This window comes from Meleagris gallopavo, chromosome 21, assembly GCF_905368555.1.
Source record: "Meleagris gallopavo chromosome 21, MGAL_WU_HG_1.1, whole genome shotgun sequence".
Taxonomy (NCBI): domain Eukaryota; kingdom Metazoa; phylum Chordata; class Aves; order Galliformes; family Phasianidae; genus Meleagris; species Meleagris gallopavo.
In genome coordinates this window covers 3,267,200-3,292,243 of record NC_139424.1, presented here as the reverse complement: position 1 = coordinate 3,292,243, position 25,044 = coordinate 3,267,200, and the positions used below count along the sequence as shown (strand labels likewise).

General features: G+C 49.8%; 3 protein-coding genes across 15 annotated transcripts in view; all 3 read right to left on the bottom strand.

The window, feature by feature from the left end:
• Window positions 1-4,766, bottom strand: part of CAMKK1 (calcium/calmodulin dependent protein kinase kinase 1) — an 86,798-nt gene extending 82,032 nt beyond the window's left edge. For 5 of the 6 annotated variants that reach the window (XM_085240960.1, XM_085240958.1, XM_085240957.1 and 2 more), the window contains exons 1-2: window positions 4,628-4,766; window positions 3,245-3,310 (exon numbers count right to left, since the gene is read on the bottom strand). The gene's annotated coding sequence lies outside the window, so the exon portion shown is untranslated. The remainder of the gene's footprint in view (window positions 1-3,244; window positions 3,311-4,627) is intronic. The other variant, XM_085240959.1, reaches the window with a different exon arrangement.
• Window positions 4,767-9,192: 4,426 nt separating this feature from the next.
• Window positions 9,193-16,619, bottom strand: P2RX1 (purinergic receptor P2X 1). 4 transcript variants are annotated; one of them, XM_010721804.4, is made up of 13 exons: window positions 16,270-16,619; window positions 14,186-14,333; window positions 13,855-13,926; window positions 13,534-13,603; window positions 13,111-13,207; window positions 12,797-12,877; window positions 11,744-11,885; window positions 11,133-11,263; window positions 10,906-10,996; window positions 10,570-10,635; window positions 10,068-10,117; window positions 9,722-9,769; window positions 9,193-9,555 (listed from the first exon to the last, which is right to left on the bottom strand). In XM_010721804.4, exons 1-13 carry the CDS (start codon window positions 16,404-16,406, stop codon window positions 9,291-9,293), a joined length of 1,398 nt encoding a protein of 465 aa, XP_010720106.2. In that variant the 5' UTR covers window positions 16,407-16,619; the 3' UTR covers window positions 9,193-9,290. The 4 variants fall into 4 exon arrangements, with proteins under 4 accessions (XP_010720106.2, XP_010720108.1, XP_010720109.1 ...); XM_010721806.4 differs by having other exon boundaries at window positions 9,413-9,611; window positions 10,068-10,160; window positions 16,270-16,618; XM_010721807.4 differs by having other exon boundaries at window positions 9,413-9,611; window positions 16,270-16,618.
• A 4,040-nt stretch (window positions 16,620-20,659) lies between these two features.
• ATP2A3 (ATPase sarcoplasmic/endoplasmic reticulum Ca2+ transporting 3) overlaps window positions 20,660-25,044 on the bottom strand; it is a 36,322-nt gene continuing 31,937 nt past the window's right edge. For all 5 annotated transcript variants that reach the window (XM_085240683.1, XM_085240688.1, XM_085240685.1 and 2 more), the window contains one exon: window positions 20,660-24,131. In XM_085240683.1, the coding sequence (XP_085096809.1) occupies window positions 24,056-24,131 (76 nt within the window). In that variant the 3' untranslated portion in view covers window positions 20,660-24,055. The remainder of the gene's footprint in view (window positions 24,132-25,044) is intronic.

Genomic DNA, 25,044 nt, shown 5'->3' with positions numbered 1-25,044 from the left:
CTCCGAGGTAATGCCTGTCCAGGGCAGCAACCCAACAGAAACAAGTCCTCAGCAAACCACACCTTTATCACAAGGCATGACTCAGCTCATGAGCTGGTTGCCATCAAAAATTATAGGGATTTATTTTCAGCCAGGTTCACTCCCTAAACTAGCAAGTTTCCAGGATGAGAAGCTCTCAACTGCCATGGGACAGCTTTCCCTTTCAACTGCAAGTCTCAACTCACAAAGACGCTGTGTCCTCAAAAGGTTTTGACCTTTCAAGAGAACTTCCCCATCCAGGGACACAAGCACATAGAAGCAGTGAAATCATTCTCCAGTGTCACATATTTGACACTTATGACAAATATTTATACTTCTCCATCTGTTTCTGTCCCTATCACTTATGCCAAAAATAAAACCGAAGCCTAAAATTGAGTATGAAAATGTTTCTGAAGACTTAACCCACTCTAAGAAACATTACCAGCAAGTTCAGTCCTCAAATCCCTAAGCAAATTAGAACTACAGCTAAGCAGTGTTTGACTACACCCTGTCACTAATGAGAAACTGGTCTGATGAACCATATTTGTGTAGCATACAGGAAAAAAAAAATAGAAAGCAGCACCTCAATAGCTGGAAAATAGGAAAGGCTGAGTCAAATTTCCAGATTTTTTTTTTGATAGCCTGAAGTTTAATCCTGGAAAAAAGTTACACTTGTTAATTTGTGGTAGTCCTAGAAACAAGGCACAAACCTTCCCTAGGAACCCAAGGGAATCTCCTTGCTTTGCCACAGCTTCCGTTTCATCTCCAAACAAATCTGCAATTCCGGCCTAGTGTGTATGTCCCTAACTAAACACATTTTTCTACAATCAGGGACAATCCTTAAAGACACCACTTGTGTGTCTTTAATATAATTAGACAAATATGAAAAACAGAGTTTCTGAAGAGATAGAAGAAAGGTACGTACACCAACTTACACCTCACCAGCAGCCACAAATCAACAGCCACTCTCTCACACATCTGTGATGTTTCTTCCCATTTTTATCTTCCAGAATGGTAACCTATCCCAATTTACCAGTTATCTTCTCTTAAGCACTTCAGTTTTTTCCAAGTACATCAAGCTTAACCACTGTCTTAATTAAAGCCACATGCTTAATTACTTTATTTTATATCATTCATTATCCACTGTACCCAGCACTTTGATGCTTTATCATAAAGATTACTAACTATTTCAGATCTGCCACAAATGACTGAGTTATGTCAGCAATTGCTTCTATACACTTCAATCCTCCTCACTGCTTTTACAGTCAGATACCCACATTCATTTAACTGCCTATTAGATGACTGGGTCACCTACCTGCTCAGACACTTGCTACAGGATGTCACTTGCTTTGAGAAGCTAGTGACATAAAATATCAGTGACTCAATATCAGAGAAGAGGAATTTAAAGCTATGAAGAAAAAAGCTCAGCAGAAGAACCTTGGTGAGAACTACTGTCTGCCTACCTTTCCTGAGATGCATTTGCTTTCTTATCTTTAAGGCATAAACCAGTAACATTTAACCTTACATCTAACTTAAATCACATGCAACCCAGGCCTTGCTTTTGGCAAGTAGCTGAATGGGTAACTTGCCTCCTCACTGGCCCTCGGTGAACTGCTGCACCGCCTGTCTTCTCCAACTGCCAAACTTCAGCAGCAGGGTAGGGCTGGGCAGCAGCCAGCATCTGCCAGAGCACAAGTTAGAGGACAGTGCAAAGTCACCCAGAAGCAGCGTTTGTTCACTTTCCTTCACACAGGTGTCAAAGAGCTGCTACTCAAAGCAACCTTTGCTACTCACCTTAAGCAAGCCATTTTCCCCTCCTATCATTTATCTCCTTACACTGCCTGCATGCACAGCATCAGCACAGAGCTCCAGAAGGGAAAAAGCATCCTCCCATATAGACAGAAACTGCCTCCCACCCCCACAACAAGTGTTTGTTGGTGCTTTGAGATCAGCTGAACAGACTCATCTACTCTCCTGCTCATCAGCTACCTGCACTTCACAGCAGCAATGGGCAGGCTCTCCCCAGGCATCTTCTCAAGGCAGAGTAATTGCACATATTGATTTCAGATGTTATTAAGCAAACTGCCTTCCACAACTCCAACATGGACACTAACCCGAGTGCGAGCTCCGCACTAACACACATCCCTTCCACTCCAATAGTGCAGCATGCCCTGATTTGCACCAGATTTATCCTCTCAGCCAGAGACATACTCTGGAGACCCAGGAGCCATCCAGCTCCCCCAGCATTTACGGTAGCTTTTCCTGCTCCAAGTTCACAGGGAGCCTGTAAAGGCTCTTCTAAGATCAGCGTTGTTACTGCATTGAGATGTGGCTTGCAGACTGGACCATTCCTTCCACAGTTAAAAAAAAAAAAAAAAAGCTGGCACAAACAACTGGGTTAATACAACCTTCAGTAACTTCAGGAAACAAACACAAGCAAAAGACAGTACTCTGGCAAGCAGACTCTCAGCTGAAGCAGAGTGGCAAGCTCAGCATAGTGCCATCTCTTCAAATTCAGCCAATGTTTAAACCACATAAGCTCCAGTGGTGACTGCTACTCAAACAGCACTTCTTCACAGCAACCAGAACATTGCTAAGCTGCCCTTTTAAACATTTTGTTTGGTCCTGCTGCAGCAGGACCAGAATTACATCAGGACTAGCAGCAGCTATCCAACTGCAAGGAAGACCACTGCCCACACATGAATTGAGAGAGAAAGTATCTTTAACAGCATCCATCGTAGGGCTGTAACAGTGCACTGTGAAGGGAAGACAAGACAAAAAATATTCTTCCGATGCCTGGGCCAGCACTACAGTCAGATCTGCATGACCTGGGTCTCATAGGGTCTGCAGTACTCCCCCACTTTCTCCTGTCCAGTTCCGTCAGCTGATGATTTGATTAAAAAATAAAACCATGCACACAGATGACTCTTGCTGCTCCCCACCCAAAGCCTCCCATTTTTCTATGCAGAGAAGTTTGTCAGACTGCACATAAACAAATTGCCTGCAGTGTAACCAGTGACATACTGAGTAGGAACAAGGACTGGTTTTACATCTGGTATATAGTTTATCACTGAAAGCAAACGCCCCATAACTTTCTTGAGACATGTTGAGCCCCTTAAGGAACTCCTCCTCACAGCATAGCAAGATGCTTTCCCTCTTAGAAAAAGTGAGGACTTTGGCTGAGATTTGTATGCACACAAGCAGGATTCAGCATCCTTGTACTCACCAAGCTGGCAGCTGCAGTGTGGCACACAATCAAGCAGGGACCCTTCTGCTGTTCTCTCATCTGTACCTAAAAAAGAAAAAACCTGAGACTCTTCCTTTGATCTCTGCAGCAGTATTTCATTCATAGATCCAGGAGCATGATAATATTTTATTAGCTTAAAGTAAAAGACACAAAGCTTCTGTGGGAAGAGGAGGCAAGCCCTGTATTTGCAGGCTGATCAGCTGCCCGCCGCAGATACCTCTCAAGAACCTCTGGGGATGAGAAACTCCACAATCCCTTCCCAGCAAAGAAAAGCTGGCCTTTGAGAACCAGTTAGTGCAAGAACCTTGTGTCAGGCAAAGACAACCAGCACTTAAAAAACACTTCATTAGGAGCATTGGCTCAGAAACCTATGGCAGAAGTTAGGTACAAACAGTGTGCAGCACATCATTACTCTCTGGGGCAATACTGGGACAGACAAGAACTCAGGACACCAGGTCCTCTCACAGCTCAGCTCCAGAAGAGACTGGATGAGCTGAGAGCAGCTCAGCCCACCCTCTTCGGAGCCAGGTGCCATCCTATGAACACAAACCACAACTCGTATCCAACTCCAAGCACACCAGCTCCAGCCACTGAAACTTATCCCAAAAAGCAAGGAGAAGAAATAACTGAAGACGGGTCCAGAACAGAAGCACTCCAGGCAGCAAACAAGGCAACCAGGACTCAACCACTCAGCACCTGCTGAAGCTTAAAGCCCAGCTCTCACGCTGCATTCATAACACGCCTGAACTCCTCGCTGGAACGATAAGAGGCCAATGCTGACGCTTCTGGTTGCTAAGATCTGGCCTTCTTCACTAAAGGGCCAAAGGAGCGCACTGGGAAAAGCGAATTCCTGCTGTGCCTGGGGACGGTGCAGCACTGTGCCACAAACCAGCACTCTGCTTTCAGGTTTTCCCTTCCAGCAGCAGAGATAACAACTCCCTGCTCGCCTCACCCAGCTCCAAAAGCAGCGCTTCAAAGGCAGCCTGCGTCAGACGGCACAACACGCCGAGACCGCCACAAGTTAAGGGAGCGGCAGCGACAGCTTCATTGGGAATCACGGAGCCCATTGAAAAGGAAGCAGCTTCCCACCGCGGGCACCCCGCTCACAACCCGGCTTTCGGAAGGATTTTTCCCCCCTCATTTATTACACACACCCGGAGCCCCAGCCGCCGCTCCCCGCACAGACCCGGGACGCCACCGGCTGAGGCGACCGCGGTCCCGCACTGCCCCAGGCCGGCTGAGCCCCACGGGCTGCAGCTCTTCACGCAGCGCGGCCTACGAGGCCGGTCGAGACGGAGCCCCCACTGAGGCGACGGACGCAGAGAGGCTCCGGGCGCGCTCCCGCCCTTCCCGCCCGCTCACCTGCCCTCGGTCGCGCGCCGCTCCGCTCCAACGTGCCGCCGTTTGCAGCACCCGGACAAACTCCCCGGCACGCGCCCTATCAGAGCGCGCCGCCCCTCAGCCGCCCGCCCTCCATTGGCCGCGCGGGATCGGAGCCCCCCGCCCGCCGCCTGTAAATAACCGCCCGCGCGCGCGCTCCTATTGGTTTGCGGCGGCCGCGCCTCTCGCGGCGGCCGTTGGCCGTGAGGTGAGGCGGCGCCCGGTGCGCTGCGGCGGTTGTAAGGAAAAACCCTCTTTTTTGAGGCGGGCATTTGTCCGCGTTGTAAAAACAACAAGCACACCTGGGCTGAGGACAGGCTGCGGGGTGAAAACACGGGGGGGTTGGCTATTTAACTTGGCGAAGTGGAGCTGGTAGCCCAGCGCTGCTGTGGAGCAGAGGTGTGCTGTGTGCAGGGACGTGTTTCAGGATGTGAGGGACAGACAGTGTGGGGTCGGACGTGAGGGACGGTGTGGGGATCACAGAGTCCTAGAGGATCCCAGGTTGGAGAGGATCAATTCCAACCCCCTGACAGTGTGAGGGGTGGACTGAGCAAGTACGTGTGGCTGCTGGCTTGATTATTAGAGAATTCTTGCATCCAGGTAAATGATTCCTACATTAGAAACCTAGGAAGGATCATCAGAGAGAAAACCCAGAGGAGAACATTCTCCACGTATCAGAAACATTGGGGCAGAGATCTCTTGGATCTGGTGAAAGCAATGTGATGTTAATGAGAGGGAGGTTGGTACAGCCTGCTAATTCTGGTTCTTACTATTGGCAATTTAATTTTTAGTCCCTTTCAAATATAAATGATGCATTGACGGCATGGTTTCTGAAGGGACCCAGCTGGATTTTCCACCCTTGGATAAATTATCTGTCCTTCCAAGCCACCTTGGTCTCTGCTGAAGGCAGCGAAGCTGCTGTGGACAGGCATCTTTGTAGCAATTTTGGGTCCAGAAGTGGCTTAGGTCTGTGTTCATGGTGCCATGTCCTTTGAGGAAGGCAGCAGTTTTAGGATCACATTGAAGAATGCTCTCATTCCCTCAGAGCCTTAGGTTTGTCTTTGCACCAAGGCAGGGCTGGTTGCCTGTGGAGCAGGCAGCTTGGGGACACAGCATCGCTGGCTTCACACCAACTCAAACAAAGGCAAGGAGAAATCAGTTCAAATCCTGGCACCACCTCTGCTGTTCGTTGTCAATTCTCATTCTAATTCAGCTAGAAGCACAAAAAAAAAAAAAAAAAAAAAAAAAAGCCTGTGCAGCAACGGCACCAACAGCACCCATCTCATCTCCATCGTCCATAGCACAGGTCCCTGCATGCACAGTTGCGCAGTTGGGTTTCAAATCCCTGGCATCCTTCTCTGAAAGATCCAAATGTATAAAAATAGAAGCCGCATTTCACAAGGACATCCTGAATAACCAGCAGGGTCTTGCTCATACAGGTACAGCTTAGTTTCTCTCCAGCAAGGAAACGTTCAACTTCCAGTTCTTTTTGCCATAACTGCTGCCAATAAATGTTTTCAGGGGTTTCAGAAATCACTTGGACTGCTTCACTGTGGGCTTTGACATGCCCAGAAGATGACTAAGAAGTGCTGAAGATTGTCCTCTAAAGACTTGTCTCCTTTAACATCAGTCACTTTAATGAAACAGTGATACCTGAAACGGTTTTAGCACCATCACCAGGATTTGAAACTTTTGCCTCAGGCAAAGGCTGCTAGCACTTGTCCCAGTGTAATAACTTGGGTAACAATCCTCTGTCACAAGCTGCTATTTCTCCCAGAAAACGAAACCCATGTGCCTCAGTTTCCTCTTTCACAATACATAAGTGGTTGCACTACAAAGCACCAGTGACCAGTTCAGAGAGTCCCAAATAACGTTTAACTGATGCTTCTACCATGAAGGCTGTAAGAAGGTTAAAATAAGGCTTTGGTATTCTGTTCATTAATGGTTGGGTGTAGAATGGTCGTAATGAGTATTTCCCATACATCTGGGTTCAAGGACTGGTGGTTAACCTGTCCCTGAGTTATAGCCACCCAAGGGAGGCTTCACATTTTCCCAGGCATTTCACAGGTGTGTTTGGTAAAAAAGAGTTGAAGCCATCTTTTCTTTAAGAACAGCGTGGGCCACAACTCTCTGTGATGCCATAAAGCAGAGCAGAGTTGTGCCTAGTACTGCCAGCTGGAGTGATCCCTGTTCACCAGCACTGAGGAGCTGCTCAACTGACTTCATGGCTGCTATATTCAGAATCCACTTGTCCACTTTTGACTTCTATGTTTTCTAAAATTAGCCAATAAAGCAATTAGAAATAGATAACAGAAGGAGAGAGTACTTCACCAGTGAAAGAAAATAGCATGGCATAATTTGGAGCTGGCAGCAGCAAAAATGAGCTGTACCAATGTACTGCCACTGGGAGTATGACTGCAGGCACAGCTGCAGATGTCTAACGTAGTAATGGCAGGGAGGGATCTTTCCCCACACAGTACAATCTGGCCTGAGACTGCGCTAGGACAGAAGGAAATAAAACCACCATTGAGTGCTGGGAGGACATAAATGTTGCTGTCAATCCTTGTGTCAGCCAGAGGATATATCCAACTGAATGTCAAGAGAGGAAGGGAATGAGTGTAACCAGAAAATTCCAAGCTGGAGAACTGGGTTAAATATAAAAGGGAGTGCCAAAAAAGAAATGAGTGGGTTCAGAGATAGGAGAGATTGTACAGGAAAAAGGTCATCTCTTTTTCAGCATTACTCGTTCTTAATTTGCATTGTTATGGTGTCTAGAAGCACCAGGTGGAAATGGTGGCCTCATTGTGCTGGGAATTATGTGAAAACATAATTATTAACGTCGCCAGCTCTGCAGAGGCTGAAATATCATTCCCCATCTCTGCAGAATCACTAACCAGTATAATTATTGCAGAATAAGTTTTTCTGGAATATCTGTACCATTTGAATTTATTCCAGAGTAACCAAGCCTGAGGGGAAGAAAAGATATATTCATTTCAGCTCCCACCTGGTGACTTTCAACAACAGTAATAACTGCTCAGAGGCAGAATCTGCTTACTGCACCTTCACTCACATTCACAAATTGTTTGTGCCTCAGTTTCCTTTTTGCATGGAGATAGCAACTGCGCTCCTGGCTCACTCCCTCATAGAACAACCATGATAGGTGCACAGTGCTGCCCTGGGAACACTCTACCGGCAGTGTCACGCACAAGGGCTTGTTGGCCCTATTAGTAATGATTAGAGATTAGCTAGAGAATATATTTTTTTCTTCCGTGTTTTCTGCCTGAAAGGGCTGGAGACAGCATTTAATTGTTTAAGAGTTACTTTTCTATTAGCAGGTGGGTGTGGACAAGCATCTTGTGTTGCTGGAGGAATTAAAATTGCACCACGTGGTCCTGCAGGAGTGACTGGGAAGTGAATGCAAAGCTGAGGATCCCCAAAGACTGTGTATCTTAAAATGCGAGCAGGGAGACAGAAATAAACCCTCCTGTGATTTTTAAAGCAGGTCTGAGACTATTAGGGATCCCTGCTCAGAGATTGTGAATAGGATCTTTTACAAAGAGCATTTTCCTAATTTCCTATTCTGTGTTTAATAATTCCAAGGTAAGATTTGAGGTTTAACATTACAAGTGGCTTGACAGATTAAGGAGGCAGAAACAATCCCCTGCTCTACTTGCAGTCTGCCTGCAGATTGACCTCGTGTAAATGGGTGCAAAGGTTAAACTGAGCGCTCCTGTTTTGCTGATTCTCATCTTTGGCTGCTGAGCTGCGGTCTGCCAGTCCCCTCTGCTGGCTGTGGCGTGCTGAGGGCTGTGCTGTACTGCACATTGCATGCTGCCAGCACGGAGGATTAACAGCCCTGGACTCAGCCTCATCTCTGCTTCTAGTACCTGGCACCTCTCTTATAGGGCAGCAGCAGGAGAAAGTGTACCAAAAAAAGGAACCAACTGGGTAATCTTAAAAACAAACAAACAAACAAAAAACTTTGAAACCAAGGCATTCTTCTCAGAGTAGATAAGCTTCCCACTGGGAATGTACAGCTAGATGTTAAGTTTGCTGAGCTCACAGCCAAATTTAATGGCCTCTGTGTTCCATAGGAGCCACTGTGTCTGCTCCCACCCTGACATATCACAGCCATGGGCTCGGCATCCCAGCAGCCCTCTGCTGCACACCGGATTGCTGGCTGATCCTGCAGTGCAGACACAGGTTGCTCAGGGCAGCTTTGCAGCTGGGTGCAAGGAGCTGAGAAGGGCAGCAGCAGTAGCAGGGCTGGCATCAGGCAGCAGCTCCTGATGGCTCCCTGCCAGCCAGCCTGTCTGAGACGGAAACCCCAGTGAAAAGGCTGATAACAACCCATGCTTGTGGCCAGAAGCCCAGTGGCCCTGCACGGGAGGGCAGAGCCCAGGGGAGTCTGCACCAAGTCCAACACTGAGGCTTCATGCTCTAATACACTTTGCAGCATTGCTCTGTGTGCACAAACTCCCTGGTGCCTGTAGAAGCACTGTACACCCTGTGCCCTGCCCAGGGCAAGCATGGGCACTGCAAAAGGATGTAGTAGAAAAACTAAAGGTTTATTGTTATTATTTAATAAAATACATTCTTACAAAATAACTCTTTCTCTTCCATGCTGAGGGGCTGAGCATGGTTCTCACTGGCTCTCCTTCCACCCCCTCTCCTCAATCTGGATCTGCTCAAGGCTGCAGAGGCTTGGAGTGCAGGACAGCTCAGCACAGGTCCAGCAGCCCACACAAGGCTGGTGGAGGTCCCGTGGGTGCCTTAGTGAGAGCAGGTCCCCAGTGGCCCATGCAGGTGCCACCTGCTCCAGCGACCCAGCGAACCCTGTGCCCAGAATTCCCGTGAGTCGACATCGGGCGCTGCTCCTGCTGCCTTGAAGCTGGTGATGGGGATGACGACTGCATTTTGGAAGAGGAGAAGGAAGAGGGTGCAGGTCTATCAGGCAGTGTGGATGCTGGAGATAAAGGGGCACAGTGGTTTTGGTTGTCCTGTCCCCACAGCTGTTCTTCTTCCCAGGGCTACCCCTGAGACCCATCACTCCCGGCCTGGGGAAACCCTGCTCACCTCTCACTGTGCACTGTCCAGCTCCTTCCCTTTCTTCGTTGACCTCGACTAGGAGTTAAAAAAGAGAAAATGGTGATGCTTTTACAGAGCTCCCCGCAAAGGAACATGCGGTTGGAGAGCACCGATTCCTAACACCCGACACGTAAGATGAATTTGAGGGGATCAGTTTTCACATCCTATGAAAGGACATGGAACATTCCATGGTTATGGGGATGTTCTCAGAAAGTGATTTGGGAACCTCGTTTTGGAGAGGATATGGGGGCTCCGGGTTCCCACTTCTCAGAACAGTGCCTGGGTGCTCCTGGATGCACGCACCTTCACTCGCCCGCCCAAGGGAGGTACTCACAGGCTCCTGTTCTGCATACTTGAACTTCTTCTGCTTGTAGTAGTCCCGTCCTTGGAGAAAATGCAGCAGGATCAGGTCACAGAGGACAGAGGCCTTGAAGCAAATCATAGGCAGGGTTGGGGCTGCCCTCCAGCTCACCGTGCCCACTATGCTTCCAACCCAGTTTGCCCTATGAACTGGGGTCACTTCTGCTTCTAAGTGCTGAAGAGCACACAGCTTCCTGAAAGCCGGGTTAGAACATTTAGGACAGAAGTGTGCTGGATCTGATACTGAGCAATTTAAGCCATCACAAATTAAGTGCTTCCCATTTAGGTACACGCAGCACACACACCCTTAGGATTATGCAGAAGTTTTTGTGTCTTGCATCAGGATCAGGATCCCAGGATGCTCTGTAGGATGGCACTCCCTACAGCAGGAACAGGGGGCATGGGGTCACCTCCTTCCTGAGAGTTACAGCCAAGGCTAGTGAAGCTATATGAGGGCTGGAAACATCCAAACTTACCACTCCAAAAATACCAATCCCAGAGCCAATTGTGGTCATGGTGGGGATGATGTCAAATTTGCCTGCCTGCATAAAATGAGACAGAAGTGGTGTTGTGTGACAATGGGCTCACAAGGAAAGGATGTGACAGATCCAGGTAGGGTTCCAACTGCAGAGCTCACCACAGAGAAGCAAGAGCTGAGTAAGGACTGTTTTTAGCATACTGGTCAGAAAAAGAATATGATTGGTTTGGGTTTAGGCACACAGATTGAAATTATTTCACTTCCTGTATCTGTAACTAAATGAAGGGACACCCTTTAAATACTGCCAGTGGGAGCACCAGAGGAAAGCCCTTACCTTGCCATTCACCAAGATGTCGAATCGGATCCCAAACACCTTGTACAGCGTCCTCTTTTCCATCCCGTCTTCTCTGTAGTATTTGGCATATCTGTCCCATCAAATGAGGAGTGTTAATGGTTCATTTGGGTGTCTATAACCCCCTGAATCCCTTCTGCCATCACTGGGTGCTGTGGGATCCCAAAACCATCACCTTCAGCTTCTGCCTGTAGGAGGAGTGCCCTCACCTGAAATTGAAGCCTGGTGAAACGTTGCTGTCATCATTGTACAGGCCGTGGAACTGGTAAATAGGCTTGCAGTACCGGATAGGCCAGTCGAGGTCACAGTTCCAGTCGATGGTGATGCCCACCACACCGCCCTGCAGCCGAGAGAGCGTCACTGGGGCTGCACTTATGACCAAGTCCATACCCTCTTGTTCCTGATCATCATGTAAAGCCCAAGGAATGGTTTAGTGGTTGGCAGCCCTCCCCACGGCAGGGTACTGGATGATCTTTGAAGTCTCTTCCAACCCAAGCCATCCAATGATGCTGATTCTATGAGTAATTCTGCAAAAGAGTGCTCTATGGCCCCTATGGAACAGCCTGTCCTTGCCTGATTTCTCCCATGAGCTTTGCCTCTGGTTTAATCTCACCGCATCAAAACATTATATTTAATGGCTTATATTTAAATTTAAATTAGAAAAAGTCTACATCCAAAGAGCTTCATCATCCATAAGGGATTTAATTCAGGCTCTTCTGTGCAGTTCTGTGCAGGGGAAAGCACATCCCTTGTCCCAGTGACATCAGCCCTGGTATCCCCTCCCCATGGCTACAGGGGACAGCAGAAGAATCTTCCTTACCTTCACAGCCAGCATACTGAAATTTTGACCTGATTCCTTCACGAGATATCCCAGGTCAAACACAGGGCACAAGGAGTCGGTGACTTTGTGGTACGTGCATTTCTTCAGGTACTGCATGGTGACGCTCTCCACTAAGTTGCGCCTGTGAATGACAGAAAATCAAAAGGGAGTCTGAAGATCTGAATCATTGAATCATTTTAATGGCAATGGAGCTCCAGAGGTGCCTGGTCCCACATGTTTCTCCAGCTCATAGATAACACGTCTCACAGCATCCGTAGAAATTCTTTGCCATCTCCTCTAGAAGGGAGGACGATGCCTTGCATGCCACTCATCTCTGCCCTTTCTCCCCAAAATAGCTTTTCCATGAAGCCTCCTGATCCAGCTGGTTTTGCAAGCTTCATGCTTTGGTCATCCCCATTCCATCACTTCTGCTCAGCACTTAATTAGCGGCAGTGATCAAAGACAGGAAGTCCCCTCATGACCCCAGCTGGCTGTGGCTGCCCTCGCCTTCCAGAATCTGCTGTCTCCTACCATGTCCCGCTCACACAGCCCCAGTCACTGCCCCTTAAGAGTGGGGACATGAGCAGCCTAGCGAGGAATTTCCCATGCTCAGCACAAATAGCTTCTTCTAATTTGCTCCAAATCAGATATGTGATTGGTGGCATCACAAATCCCTTTACATGTGTGCTGGCGTGTGTCTGATTCACATCCTATTGCTCTGTATTTTAGAGGCAGCAGGCTCGTCCTGGCTGTTCGTACCACACTCCCTCATGCAGTGTTTTACTGCTTTCTTATGGGGAAAAACAGGGAGAAAGAAGAGAAGGGAAGGGAAAGAGATTAATTTCAACAATCCCCTTTCCTACAGCCACTAGCCAAGCTGGAACAGATGTGAAAGGGAAATGTTCATCTCCACCAGCTCATCTATATGGAATGTTGCAGTCAGACCATCCTGAGCAGGCAGGTGGAGGATGCCATCCTCTGTGCAGCCAGATGCATCCAGGGCTTCCCCTTAGGGCCATGGCCAAGCAGAAATCCTCTCCCAGACAGCCTTACCTGGACACCTTGAACTTGGGGAAGGTGATGCTGTTCTTGATGAATATGGTGAACTTCTCCACTTCTGGCAACAGGGCAGGGCTGAAAAACACAAGTGTGGGCACATGTCCACGGCAAGGGGGAAAAGGACTCTGTGTGTGCTGGGAGATGCTTCATGGTGGTCCATGGAGATGGGAGATGGAGCTCATGGCAGAGCACAATGTTGCTGTGAGGGCAGAGAGAACAGAGCGGGGCCACAGGGCCATGCGCAGAGCCCAGGATTGCTCTGCTGACCCCAGCAGGGTGGGAAATAGGGCAGCAGCATCTCTGCTTACTTGGGGACGGGGTAGTCCACTTCAGCAGGACACCAGCCAAAGATTTCACAGGTCTTCACTGAAGTGTTGAAATGAATGCATTTGCCTGTCATGATTCCTGTGGGATAGAGATGGCTGCTCACATCCCTGAACACTGGGGAACTCAGCTTAATGCTGGGATTTATGGGGTTTGGCTGGAGTTCCAGCTCTGCCAGAGATGTCCAAAGCATGCCAGTTCTTTGGGGCCTCTTTACAAAAAGCACAATTAATTGTGGCCAATTAGCTGCTAGAAAGCTATCAGTTTGGGGAAAACATCCAATTGCCTTGACTCGTTTTGTCAGGAAGGGTTTTTGCAGCTCAGCCATCATTTGGAAGAGGAAAGCAGGGCCAGCCCCAGTGGGACCCTTGCCCGGGATGCTGCACCACAGCAGCAGGTGACTGTACCTTGTCCCTGGCGGCTGTATGTCCCCTTACTGCAGTCGCTGTCCTGGCTGCAGAGACCAGTATCCGGCACCTGTTTGGAGAAAGGCACTGAGCACTGCATCCCAGCCTCACATCCGTGCTTTCTGTTTGTCCCATTCTGGGGACAAAACTCATTCATACACCTCTTCCCAGCCAAGGGCATCCAAAGTAAGCAGGGAAAAGAGGAGTTGTTTTTTTTTTTTTTCAGTTCCTCACTGTCAAAATTACTACTTCCTCAGTGCCACCACCACAACCCCCCAGGTTACAGAAGCTGTGACCACTGAAGAAAGTAGGTGTGTTTACCTCAGGGCAGGTTCCTTGTTTCTGTCCAGGAGTGATAATGAAGTTGGTCATCACCACAAAAGAACTGTCCCCCTGCAGAGACACAGAGACCCTTTCTTCCTAAGGTGCTCATCTGGAGGTATTGTAGGAGCTTTGATCCTTGGTTAGGTTGGCATCAAGCATGCCCCATCAGTGCTGGTGGGCCCCAGGTATGGGATGCTCCCAGGTGTGCTATGTGGGCAGGGGGTTATTGTGGGAGCCTCCTGCTTTGCACCATGGAAAGCCCACATGGTGCATGGGGAAATTCCTGGTTGGGGTGACAGCAGTCCCCCAGCCCCTCCTGCCCCCTTACCTGGGGTGGGAAGACATAATCCACCACATCCCAGATGTGTGGACCCAAGGTGCTCTCGTTGGTCATTGTCAGGCCCTTGAGTTTCACTGACACAGAGCTGACGATGCTGTCCTGTGTCTGGTAGCCTTTCTCATAGAGGAAAACCCACCTGTATGGGGAAAAGCAACTGGGTGAGGATGGCAGTATGGGCACATGAGGCACCCCGGGACAGGACAGGATGAGGGACATCATGGGGAATGAGGGCAGATGCCACAGGCACATCTTTGTGGCCCAGGTACCATCACCAGGGGGGGATATTTCCCGAATTTCCCCTTGCTGAAGCTCACCCACTCTATAGCACATGCTATAGCTGCAGGACTCAACCCTTGCCTCAGGCTCATTTAATTTGGGATGTGTGATGTGTTTTGTGGCTGCAGGCACACAAAGGTAGATGGAGCAGGATTTGTAGGCATCTGGGATAGAAGCCTATGGTGGGTTTGTAGCAAAGGCTGCAGGATGCTGCATCTCCCAGCTGGTGGCGGGGGCCAGCTCCTGGCACTTTTTAACTCAGGGCATAAACAAGCTGCCACTGGATTTGCTCTGACTCGGGGAGACTATAAACATGGGCAGGCGACCATTCTGGATAGCATTCCCGGCACTAAAAAAGGAGCGGTCTGGTTTTCGTCCCCGCCTGGTGCTCTGCCCTGCAGCTGCCGGCCCTTCTGGGGACACTGTGGGGATGATGCTTTCCGATGTGCCCTGAGACGAGGGAGCAGCACTCAAGGATGGAAGCAGAAATCCATGCACTGCTGAAGAGCTCTCCTTTTTCACCCTAAACTGTACTGGGTTGTACAATTTATATTGGGTGCCTTCTCCTAGCTGTGGGCTGGGAGCTGGGCAGCCCTACATTTCCCTCCATCCTGCATGCACACAGGGGCTGGAGGAATCCAGTGTCTCCTCAAGCAAGGGGAAGAGCCATCAAGCACGGAGCTGCAGGACATGCCGGACCTTCCTCAATGCTCATGTCCCTGCTGATAGCATCACAACAGCACCGTCCCAGCATCTTCCTCTGTCCCTGGGCATCACTTCCCCCACTGTTGGCATGTTGTTCTCTCCCTGCTGCCCAACCCACTTTTAGCTGGGTTACTTAAGCTGCGGTTCCTTAGGAAATCCTGCAGCAATCAACCGCCTGTGTGTTCGCCATTTGTCTGCAGTTTGGGCTGAGGTCCTGGTGAGCCAGGCAGGAGTGAATCGGGGTTCCACCCCACAAAGGGCAGCCCTGGAGTGCTCCTCCCAAATTTCAGGGACAGAGGGGAGAGACTGTGATGGGTGCTGCTGCTCCCAGGGCATTCTGGTCTTGCTCTGAGCTCCATGTCCAATAAATACTCACTTTTCCTCCAGTTTTTACTCTACTTTTCCCACTGTGACATGCCTCCCTGTCTACAAACCTCTAACAGATGCTGCTTTCCAGCCCATTATTGCACAGCAGTGATTCCTGCATTCCCAACTCTTGTGCCCTGTAACACTGCATCTTGTGCTGGCAAATCCTCATTGCAGGAAGGATCCTGATGGTTGGAGGCAGCCCTGACCAGCCTTACCAGGCCCGGGGTACCTGAGAATGTGTGTCCCCACATAATTCCAGCCCCACCTGCCTCTTCTGTGCCCTGTTTTTAAGCTGCTCTTGGGGCTGCCTCCTACAAGCAAAGGAAAGCAGGGCCCTGGAGTGTGGCCTCCAGCAGCCAGGGAGGGCACAAGAAAATTTATGGTCCTGTCTGCAGCCACTTGGGGCTCACAAATCATCGCGCTGGCCCCAGCTGCTTCTCATTTCATATGAAGGAAAATAAAAATAACAACAGATTCTCAGGCCGGCAGCCAGCAGCTGGAGCAGAGCAGAGGGCAGCTCAGCGAGCGCTGAGGCTGGGCAGGGCTCGTGGCTCTGCGCCGCTGGGATGGGAAGGATGTGGGGAGCAGCCCCACGGCACGGGGTGACAACAACATGGGAATGCGATGCCGTCACCGTTAACCCCCCCATGCTGGGATATGGGAGTGATGGGAACCTCCTTCCTCTCTCCATTCCTATTTTTCATTTAGGAAAGCAAGCTCACCCTATGATGTACGCCAGGACGATGAGCTGGATCAGCCGGAAGGTCAGTCCCACCTTCTTATTCCGCACCAGCACCATGCGGGGGGTGTCATACTCGAAGAGGAATGAGGACAGCTTGTCCATGCATCGCTGCCCCATGGCCACGCCGGGGCTGTGCCGCTGGCCCCAGTGCTTGCCACCGCCACGCGGCTTGGGCTGTGCCCGCCGTCACTCCTCTGTTTGCAGAGGGATTAAAGTAAAAATAAATAGAATGATAAGGATAAAAAAAAAGCTATCGGTGGTGCTCTGTGCTCAGCTGGGCTGTCAGGCTTCCTCCTCTGCACAGAGACGGGTTTTCCTCTTCCTATAAGTGCTGGGCTGGGTGCAGCAGTGCCCTACATGGTGCGGGGGTGGGACAAGTGCTGGAGCCCTTCCTGGGGCCAGGAGGGCTTGGGGGCAACAGGGATCAGAGACACCCCAGAGTTTGGTGCCGATGGTTCCTGAGGTGCATTTGGACTGTGGGTCTCCCACTTTTGTCCATAAACTATATCCCACTCCATGTCCCAAAGGCCACCTCTGACCCCATGTCACCATGCTAGATGGGGGCACAGGAGCCCCAACCCAGCACTGGGCACTCAGCCACAGGACCCCAGCCTGGCTCCCTTCCACAGCTCAGCTGCCCCACTGGGAATTGGCTGCAACCCAGCGCTTGCATGGGCTGAGTCGGGCACTGCAAGGCATCTCCAGCATTTCCTGAGAGGTTTCAGCTGGGAGCAGGGCTGGCGGGATGCAGGCAGGGATGCTGCCGGCGGGGGCCATCATGGGCAGGGGCTGGATCCCCATGTACTGGGCTGAAATTCAGGGCCTGACACTGCTGCAATGGGCAAAGCACAGAAGTGTTGACTGCAGGACCCCATACCTGCACTGCATCCTATCAGCTATTCCCTGGGATGGGGGTTGCTTTGCTGGGGAGTAGCTGGGGAAGGTTTTGGGGTGTCTCCAAAGCTCCCAGCAATGCCAGTACTCCCTGCTGCACCCCTGCCAGTACAGGGGACAGCTCCTGGACAGAGCTGAGGGGCACCAAGATAGGAACATGGCTCTGCTCTTCCTCTATGTTGGGGAACCGCTTTTGAAAACACAGAGAAGTTTCCGCTGATGGGTTGAATCTTCCAGAACATTCCTCTTAGCCTCACCTATTGCCCTTGGCATTGCACTGTTGTTGGCTCAGCACGCTGCCACCCCGCAAGCACAAAGCGAGCAGAACAAATCCATGCACGCTGGAGGAAATGGGGAGCATGGGAGAAACCCAAAGCCACAAAGTCCGAGGCCCAGGATCAGATGCTCGGTGGCATGACTATATCTTGACCCCAAGAGACATGAAAGCAGCCACACAAAGAGCCAAAAGCAATGCAAAGAGCTGATGCTAATCACATAAGATTGAAGGCCGATACCGCTATCGAGCGGAGCAGGCAAACCTTATAAGCTGAGATATCTGTCAGGAGAGCAGCAAATAACTTACTGTATGAAACGAGGCCTTTTAGGGAAGGCGCTTCACCCCTGCCAAAGCCATGGGGATAATGAAAATAGGACAGCTAAATTTAACAGCAAAATGACTTGTAAAAGAGTCACTTCCAACCTTCTCCTTGGTACTCGGAGTCAATAAAATGGTTATAACATGGATTTAGCAAAAATAGTTTCCATCGGGAGATAATGGGCACCACCCAGCGTGATGTCCCTTGGAGCCACATTGCAGTAGGCATGCAGCATCCAGCACCATGCCTGCAGCACCCAACCGTTGGCCAATCAGCAGCCAAAGCTCACCTACTGCACCTGGCTCACATCGTGGTGCTCACATCTCCCTGGGCTGAATGCTTGTTAAATGACTTTATGGCAGGGAGTGTGATGGCATTGCCAAGCTACCTGTTCCCATAACAATGTGAGGTGGCACCAAGCGCTGCCAGCTGGTTGGCATATCTGCGTGCCATCAGCACTGTTTGCAGTGATGCTTCTCCCCGGAGATAACCCTGCAGCCTGCCAGATGGTGGACGTAGGGAAGCACTGTGTGTGAGCCCATGAATTAAACTGTGTTTGTATGGGACATACCTGCCCCTGGGCTGTGGTTGCCTGCAGAACTTCACTGGGTTCCTGGAGCCATGCTGCTGTGCAGGTGCTGGGATCCCTGTGCTGGACTGGGGCTTCCCTGTTAAACTTCTCTGGTGAATATGTAACTGCAAGGGCTAACAAAAAGATAATTAAAAAAAAAAAAAAAAAAAAATGGGACAGAGCATAAAACTGGGCAGAGGTGAGGACAGTGAGTCCATCAGCTCCAGTCTCGGAAATAAAAAAGCACATAACAGCAAACAAAGCATTAACACCCCAATGTTAGCGCTTAGGACAATGCTGCCTAAATGCTGGGTTAGGGATACCCTCCCTGCCTGGCACTGCCAAGCCCCCAGCACCAGGATCATTTGTATCCACTGTTTCTATCAGCTCCAAGGGCTGGGACCAACCCAAGAGCATCCTGGCTGCACTGCTCCTCCTGCCCTGCTCATTGCACAGCCTCTACTTAGGGCTACCCAGAGAAAAAAATAAAATAAAATAGTATTTTTAACAGGGATATCTGGGAATGTGAGGGCATCCTCACTTCACAGTGAAACCTGGACCATCAAAGGGTTCAAAGAGGGGGTCTGAAAGCTGCCACACATCCCCTCGTTCCAAAAAGCAAAGCTGGGGTTGGCACTACCCAGGCTTTCCAGGCTCTCAGGCATTGCTTTTCCAAAATATTCTAGTGGGGGGTGCTGGAAATAATAATAGATGAAGTTCATTACACAATCCAGACTCACGCTTGGCAGCTTCCAGCACAGAGCTCTGAATTTCAGCACAAAAAATGTGCAGCATGCTGCAAATGTGGGGGCCAGAGGGAATGAAACACGGTGACAAGTGGGGTAGAAATATGACAGTGGGTGCAAGGGAGATCTGTGCTGGCTGAGGTCACCAGGCAGAGCCCCTGCATGTTGGTGGCTGCTACCCAGCAATTTTAGCTGTCCTGAGCCCTGTGCTCCCGCTGGCTGGAGGAGATGCTCCACCACCCATAGGAAGGGCAGGGAAAGAAAAACCTAAAACTGGCAGATACGTACAAGCGAAGGCTACGAAACGGCATGTTCAGCTTTCTTTCCAATTTTAACTTGTCCTTGACCTCCCTTCGTTCCTTCCCAGCAACGCTGGCTCTGCTCTGCACAACGCCCCAATGCAGACAGACAGACAGATGTTTTTGGTGGTGTTCAGTGCTTGGCAGAGATGTTTGCATCCCGGGTTGCCATGGTAACTCGCATCCCTGGTTGCGGACTTGGCAGCTGCAAGACAAGCGAGTGACACCAGGATGCTGAGGGCACCGATGGGTTTGGTGCATCCATCCTATGCCAAAGGCTTCCCATGGGGTACAGAGGCTCCTTTGGTTATTGTAGGATTAGCATCTGCTCTAGGGGTCAGGTTCCAATGGCACACATTGCTTCACTGGTGAAAGGCAGAGCGATAAAAAAGGGGTTGGGGGGATCTGTGCTCACTGTGTTCCCAGGAGCAGCTGTGTTGGGTTGGTTTGATGGTCCAGCTGGCATCCAGGTGGCCCTATGGCAGGCTGCATTCAGTGCATTCGGCAGGATGATGCCAACCACTCTCCTCTTCCAAAACCCTTCATGACTGCTCCATGGCTCTCTCTTGGCCCTTCCTCAGGACTCCACCAGCTTTGCAGTTCCTTTCTCCTCCTTGTTGCATCGGCAAGGGGCACATGGGGCCACATCACAGCAGAAACATACATGGAGGGACTCACTGTGAACTCTGATTTGGTCCAAAGCACAGGGTGGCAGGATTTTCCATGCAAAACATGACCATGAGAAGAGCTTTGGGTGATCTGGGGCCATGAGTTTCCATCTTCAACTGTTCTGTTCCACTCCCCAGCAGAGGCCAAATGCTTTCATTATCCCTTCTTTATTAATTATTTCTTTTGGAGATGATTGCAAGGCTTATCCAAACCTACTCAGCTGGGGGGAGTTAAGGTGAGGACTATTCTGGATGCAGTCAAAATTAGCACTGTTATTTGTGTTGCAAATTAGCTGGTACTTTAAAAATTCCCAAGTTGGATCGTGACACTTCTTTCACTTCGCCTTTTGTCGTCTGATGCCAGAGACAAGCTCAGCTCCATTTCTAGTTTGGCTGCCCTGAGAACCCACAAGAAATCCCAATCTGGCGAGCACAGCTCCTTTTAGGGCTGAAGAATGCCCTCAGACACCACGTGCAGCTCCACAAGCTCCCAGCTGCACCCCAAACCTGCACAGGCGGGCAAGGGCAGGGGAGAATGGCAAAAAAAAAAAAAAAAAAAAAAAAAAAAGAGCACAAAAAACACAGAAAATCCAGAGTTTTCCAGTAAAATTGCTTTTATTTCTGTAATTTCCTAAGTATAAAACAAATCAGCCCAATATTGTGTGAACAGAGTGGTCGGCGTGCATGTGACGGCGACAAGCCTGGTGGCTGCACCGCGGGCACTGGGACGCGACATCAGAAGCGATAATTGAGTGGAAAAATATCATATCTCATATAATAAAATAGGAAACCTCATTTCTTTCAGTTCTACCCCTCGAGTAACACCCTCCCCCCACCCCAGATATAGTGATTTATCTCTTGCTACGAAGCACAAATTCAGATTCTGGATTTGGTGTGGGCATCCCGTATCAATCCACAAGCACATCTACAGGCTGAAGGCATGCTATGGCCTCAATGCTCATCCTCCATTGGGTCTCATGTGCCCAACCTGAGCCCCCACCACTGCCACTCCATGCAGATTTAGGCTCACTTAATGCCCCGCACCTACCTAAAGCTGAATGGCACCGAGAGGGCAGGACCAGGGTTGGGTGTACCTTTGGCATCTGGGCTAAGAGACAGAGTCATGCTGGGTATGGACCAAAACCACAGTAAATCCCACTGTGATGCTCTGAGTTCTGGGACCTCTCATTTGCACAAACAGCAGCACACAATAAAACCCTGTTCTGCCATTCATCCTCACCCAAGCACGAAGGAAAAAGAATCTGGTCTGTGGATATTTTCCTACTTCATTAAAATATCTGTACTATAAAGCCACTGGAACAGAGTGAAACCTGACCAGGGGGGGTGAGAAATTAAACGACAAGGGAAAAAAGAGAGATGTGGTTCAACCAGTGAGAAGGGGAAATGGGATGCGTGCTCTCGGTTTCCTGCACTCACCACCTAGTTGTGAGATGAGTCTGGAAGTTCACAAGGAGAAGGCAAACACAGTTGGCTGCTGCCAGAAGAACAAACCTTTGGATCGGGTTCTGATCTGAATTCTTGCCCACAGTGGCTCACATTTGGTAACTCAGAATGCAGCCAAATGGCAACACAATGGCACAGCACTGCCCACAGTGGCATGGTGTAGGTCAATGGTAAAGAAACTTGGCTTCACATTTACAATATAATGACTCAAACACGACCTCTTCCAACAGCCTTCTACTGGTGGGCACAGAGAATGTCTGCTACCATCACCCCACGCTCTCTGGCATCATAGGAGACCAAGCATAAATCAGAGAATCATAGAATTATATAGAATCATTTAAATGGGAAGGGACATTTAAAGGCCATCTGGTCCAGCAGGAATTTAATAAGGAGTTAAAGTGCCATGATTTCATCTCTCTGAGATTTTTTTTCTTTTAATTCTCCATACATATTAGAGATTCCTACCCATCACTCAGTGCTCATTATGGGGACCTTTGCACACACACACATCTTTGGGTCAAATTAACAATGCCACAGCAGCCATTAGGCTCAGGGTGAGCAGATGGACTGAGCAGGTCCCCTTTGGTGGGACAGACAGTTGGACTGACGTGTCCCAGGAAGAGGCAATGGGAAGCTGAAAACCTCACCAGATCCTACTGATGGGCTGGGATGTTCTGAATCAGCTCCGACCTCTCCCAAATTATCTTCCAGTCCCACAGAAACAGAAGAACGTCTCCTCAGAAGTCCCTGAGCTGCTACTGGATAAAATGCTGTGCTAACATTGGGTGCTGGATGAAATTCCTGCTGGGTATCACCCTGCACAGAGAACTGGGGATGATCTGTACCAAACCACGGAGAAATCCACCCTTTTTGTGAAGGGCAAACCCACACCTGCAGCCCTATGGAAGCCCTGTGGAAGATGGAAGCAGTACCTGGGGCAAGTCCTGTTCCTCTGCACCAGCCTGAGTCTCATTTGTGGGGAAAATTGCCCTTTAAGAGGAATTGGTTGTCCCCACGGGAACACCAATTAACTCAGACATAATGTTTGAAAAATAAAACTTCTTCAAGACAAAGTATAATAATTTTTAAAAAATCAGCAACAACCTTCTTCTAACCACAGAGTAACTATAAAGATCTTCCTAAAGAGCTCCATATTAAAATTCCTTGAATACATTATATATTAAATACAGTAACAACATCTCATGCAAGGTTTTCTGTACAATTAGATCAGCTCAGTAGTATAACAATTCTGTACATTCCCATTGGTCTGGGGGCTCTGCTCATCTTTGTCAATGCTGGTGATGGAGAAAAGAAAGAAGGATGGCTTCTGCTCGTAGTGCCCAGAGCATGGTGTGCTCCTGCCCATGGGAAAGAGGAATAAGAAAAAGGAAGCTTTTAAGAGACAAAAAAAAGTGAAAGAGCAAGATGCTATCACAAAGCCTGGTTCTAGTGCTGTTGGGTCCTCCAGGCTGGGATTTAGGAGAAAGCAAAGGTAGAGAGTAGCTAAGCATCACCAGGATGGATCATGGAGAGAAGGAAGGAAAACAGGAGGGAGCATGTGGGGAGCTGGGATGGATGACCCACCCTGCAGCTCAATGGACTGAATCCCAAAACTGCCCTGATCCACCACCTCCCACTGCAGCACGCACCATCCTCCTGGAGGAAACAACCGAGCTGGTGTCCTACCAAGGGGTGCTGCTGGGGGACCTTCTGTACAAGCATACATTCATTCCCATCCTGATGGCGGGTGTCAGGGATGTGCTGTGCAAGACAGTGGGGTTCCCCATAGCAGAGGACATGAACTCACAGTTCCCCTAAGGACTTATGCTCTATGCACAGCTCCTGGCAGGGAAATAATTGAAAATAACTGAGCAAAGGAAGCGTGACCAGGAGCGAGTGCGGACATGAGGACGCCTTGTTCGTCCCCACGCTTGGCTTCAAATACCTCCAGAGGAGATGGCTGCACATTGAGCAGTGCCAGTAGGAGCTCACAAGACATCGGATAGAGGGGAACGGACAAAACCACGCCACGATTTGGTGTGGAATGAACCTGAGAAGGCGAAGGGCCAGAGGACAGCAGCACAGGGAGACCTCCAGCTTCTGCTACACACACACACAACCATGGCACCAGCGGTCCTCCAGGACACCTCACCCTGATGCTGTCCCCAGCACCACCGCACCCCACAGACCCCATCTTATGCCTCAAACCCCAACCCCCCCGTGGCTCCCTGCCCCGACTCAGCTCACTGTGCTGGGACAAAGCTGTGTGAGAGGGCCTCCAATGCTGCAGGAACAAATCCCCAAGGAACCACGTTCCGACCGACCACACCGTGACCCTGTAGCTCCATCCCCAAAGCCCTCCGCCAGCTGGCCAGCGATTGCACTGTTATGTACAGGAAAAGGAAAGCGACGAAACAAAACAAAACAAAATCAGGGTTTTTTCTTTTCGACGATTCACCCGCATTTGTCTGGTAGTGGGACACATGCATGTCCTGCTGGCTGCTAGCGGTGGGCACGCATGCAAACCCTCAGTCCGAGTTACACGTTTGGGGTCCTTTAGCCTGTAGCGTCTCCTTCGTGTCATTCATTTCTTGTCCTCTTCTCCTGAAACAAAAGAAAACAAGAAGAAAAAGCATTGGTAGGGGTTTGGGAGCTGCTCATGCTGTGTGTTGATATCCACGTGCACTTCCAGCACAAGGACCAAGTGACCCATGGCACTTCTACAGCGCTTCTCAAACTAGAAGAGGGAGATGCAGGTTAGATGTTATGGGAAAATTCTTTACTCAGAGGTTGGTGAGGCCCTGGCACTGCTGCCCAGAGATGTGTGGGTACCTCATCCTGGACGTGCTCAAGGCCATGGATGGGGCTCTGGGCAGCCTGAGCTGGTGTGGGCAGCCAGCCTATGGCAGGAAGAGGATGATCTTTGAGGTGTCTTCCAACTCTACTATTCTATAATTCTCAGCCTGGGCTCTACAGGTGCCAGCACACACAGCAATGTGAGGCTCAGTCCATTTTCCTGCTTGGGAAACAGAGGCAAGGCAGCAGGCTGGCTCCAGTCATTGAATGCATTGAACAGCTGCAAACACATGTCCTGCCTCAGCCTGGGGACAGTGCCCTCTTCCAGGGAAAAGACCAAACAACAGAACAGAAAGGAAGAAAAAAACAGCAAACAATCCAACTTTTTCCCAACTTCTGCCAAAATTTCCTTCTAGCAATGCTTGCAAGACCCTTTATATCCCGAGATGAAACGAGCTGTTAGTGCAGCAGCATCCCTCAGCCACCCGATGCTAAACCTCATTGCTACCCACCTGGCACTGCATGGGCACTCCAGGCAGTGAGTGGCTCTGTGTCAGCCACAGCCTTTCCCAGCTGCTCTGCACTGAAGCTGTGCAAGAGGTGGGTGCAGGAATGGGGACAGGATGGGGACCCAGTTGTACACCGACAGCAAGCATCTAACTGCAGCCTTCAGCCCCTAAACCCTAGCTGAAGCTCTTGAAAATGCGAAGTCCCAGCACAT

Coding starts and splice junctions, on each gene's coding strand:
- P2RX1 (XM_010721804.4), bottom strand. CDS start 16,406: ATGGGGCAGCGATGCATGGACAAGCTGTCCTCATTCCTCTTCGAGTAT. Junction 13,604..13,854: donor AACAAGGAACCTGCCCTGAG/GTAAACACACCT, acceptor TTCTCCAAACAG/GTGCCGGATACTGGTCTCTG. Junction 10,997..11,132: donor TCACCAGGCTTCAATTTCAG/GTGAGGGCACTC, acceptor TTGATGGGACAG/ATATGCCAAATACTACAGAG.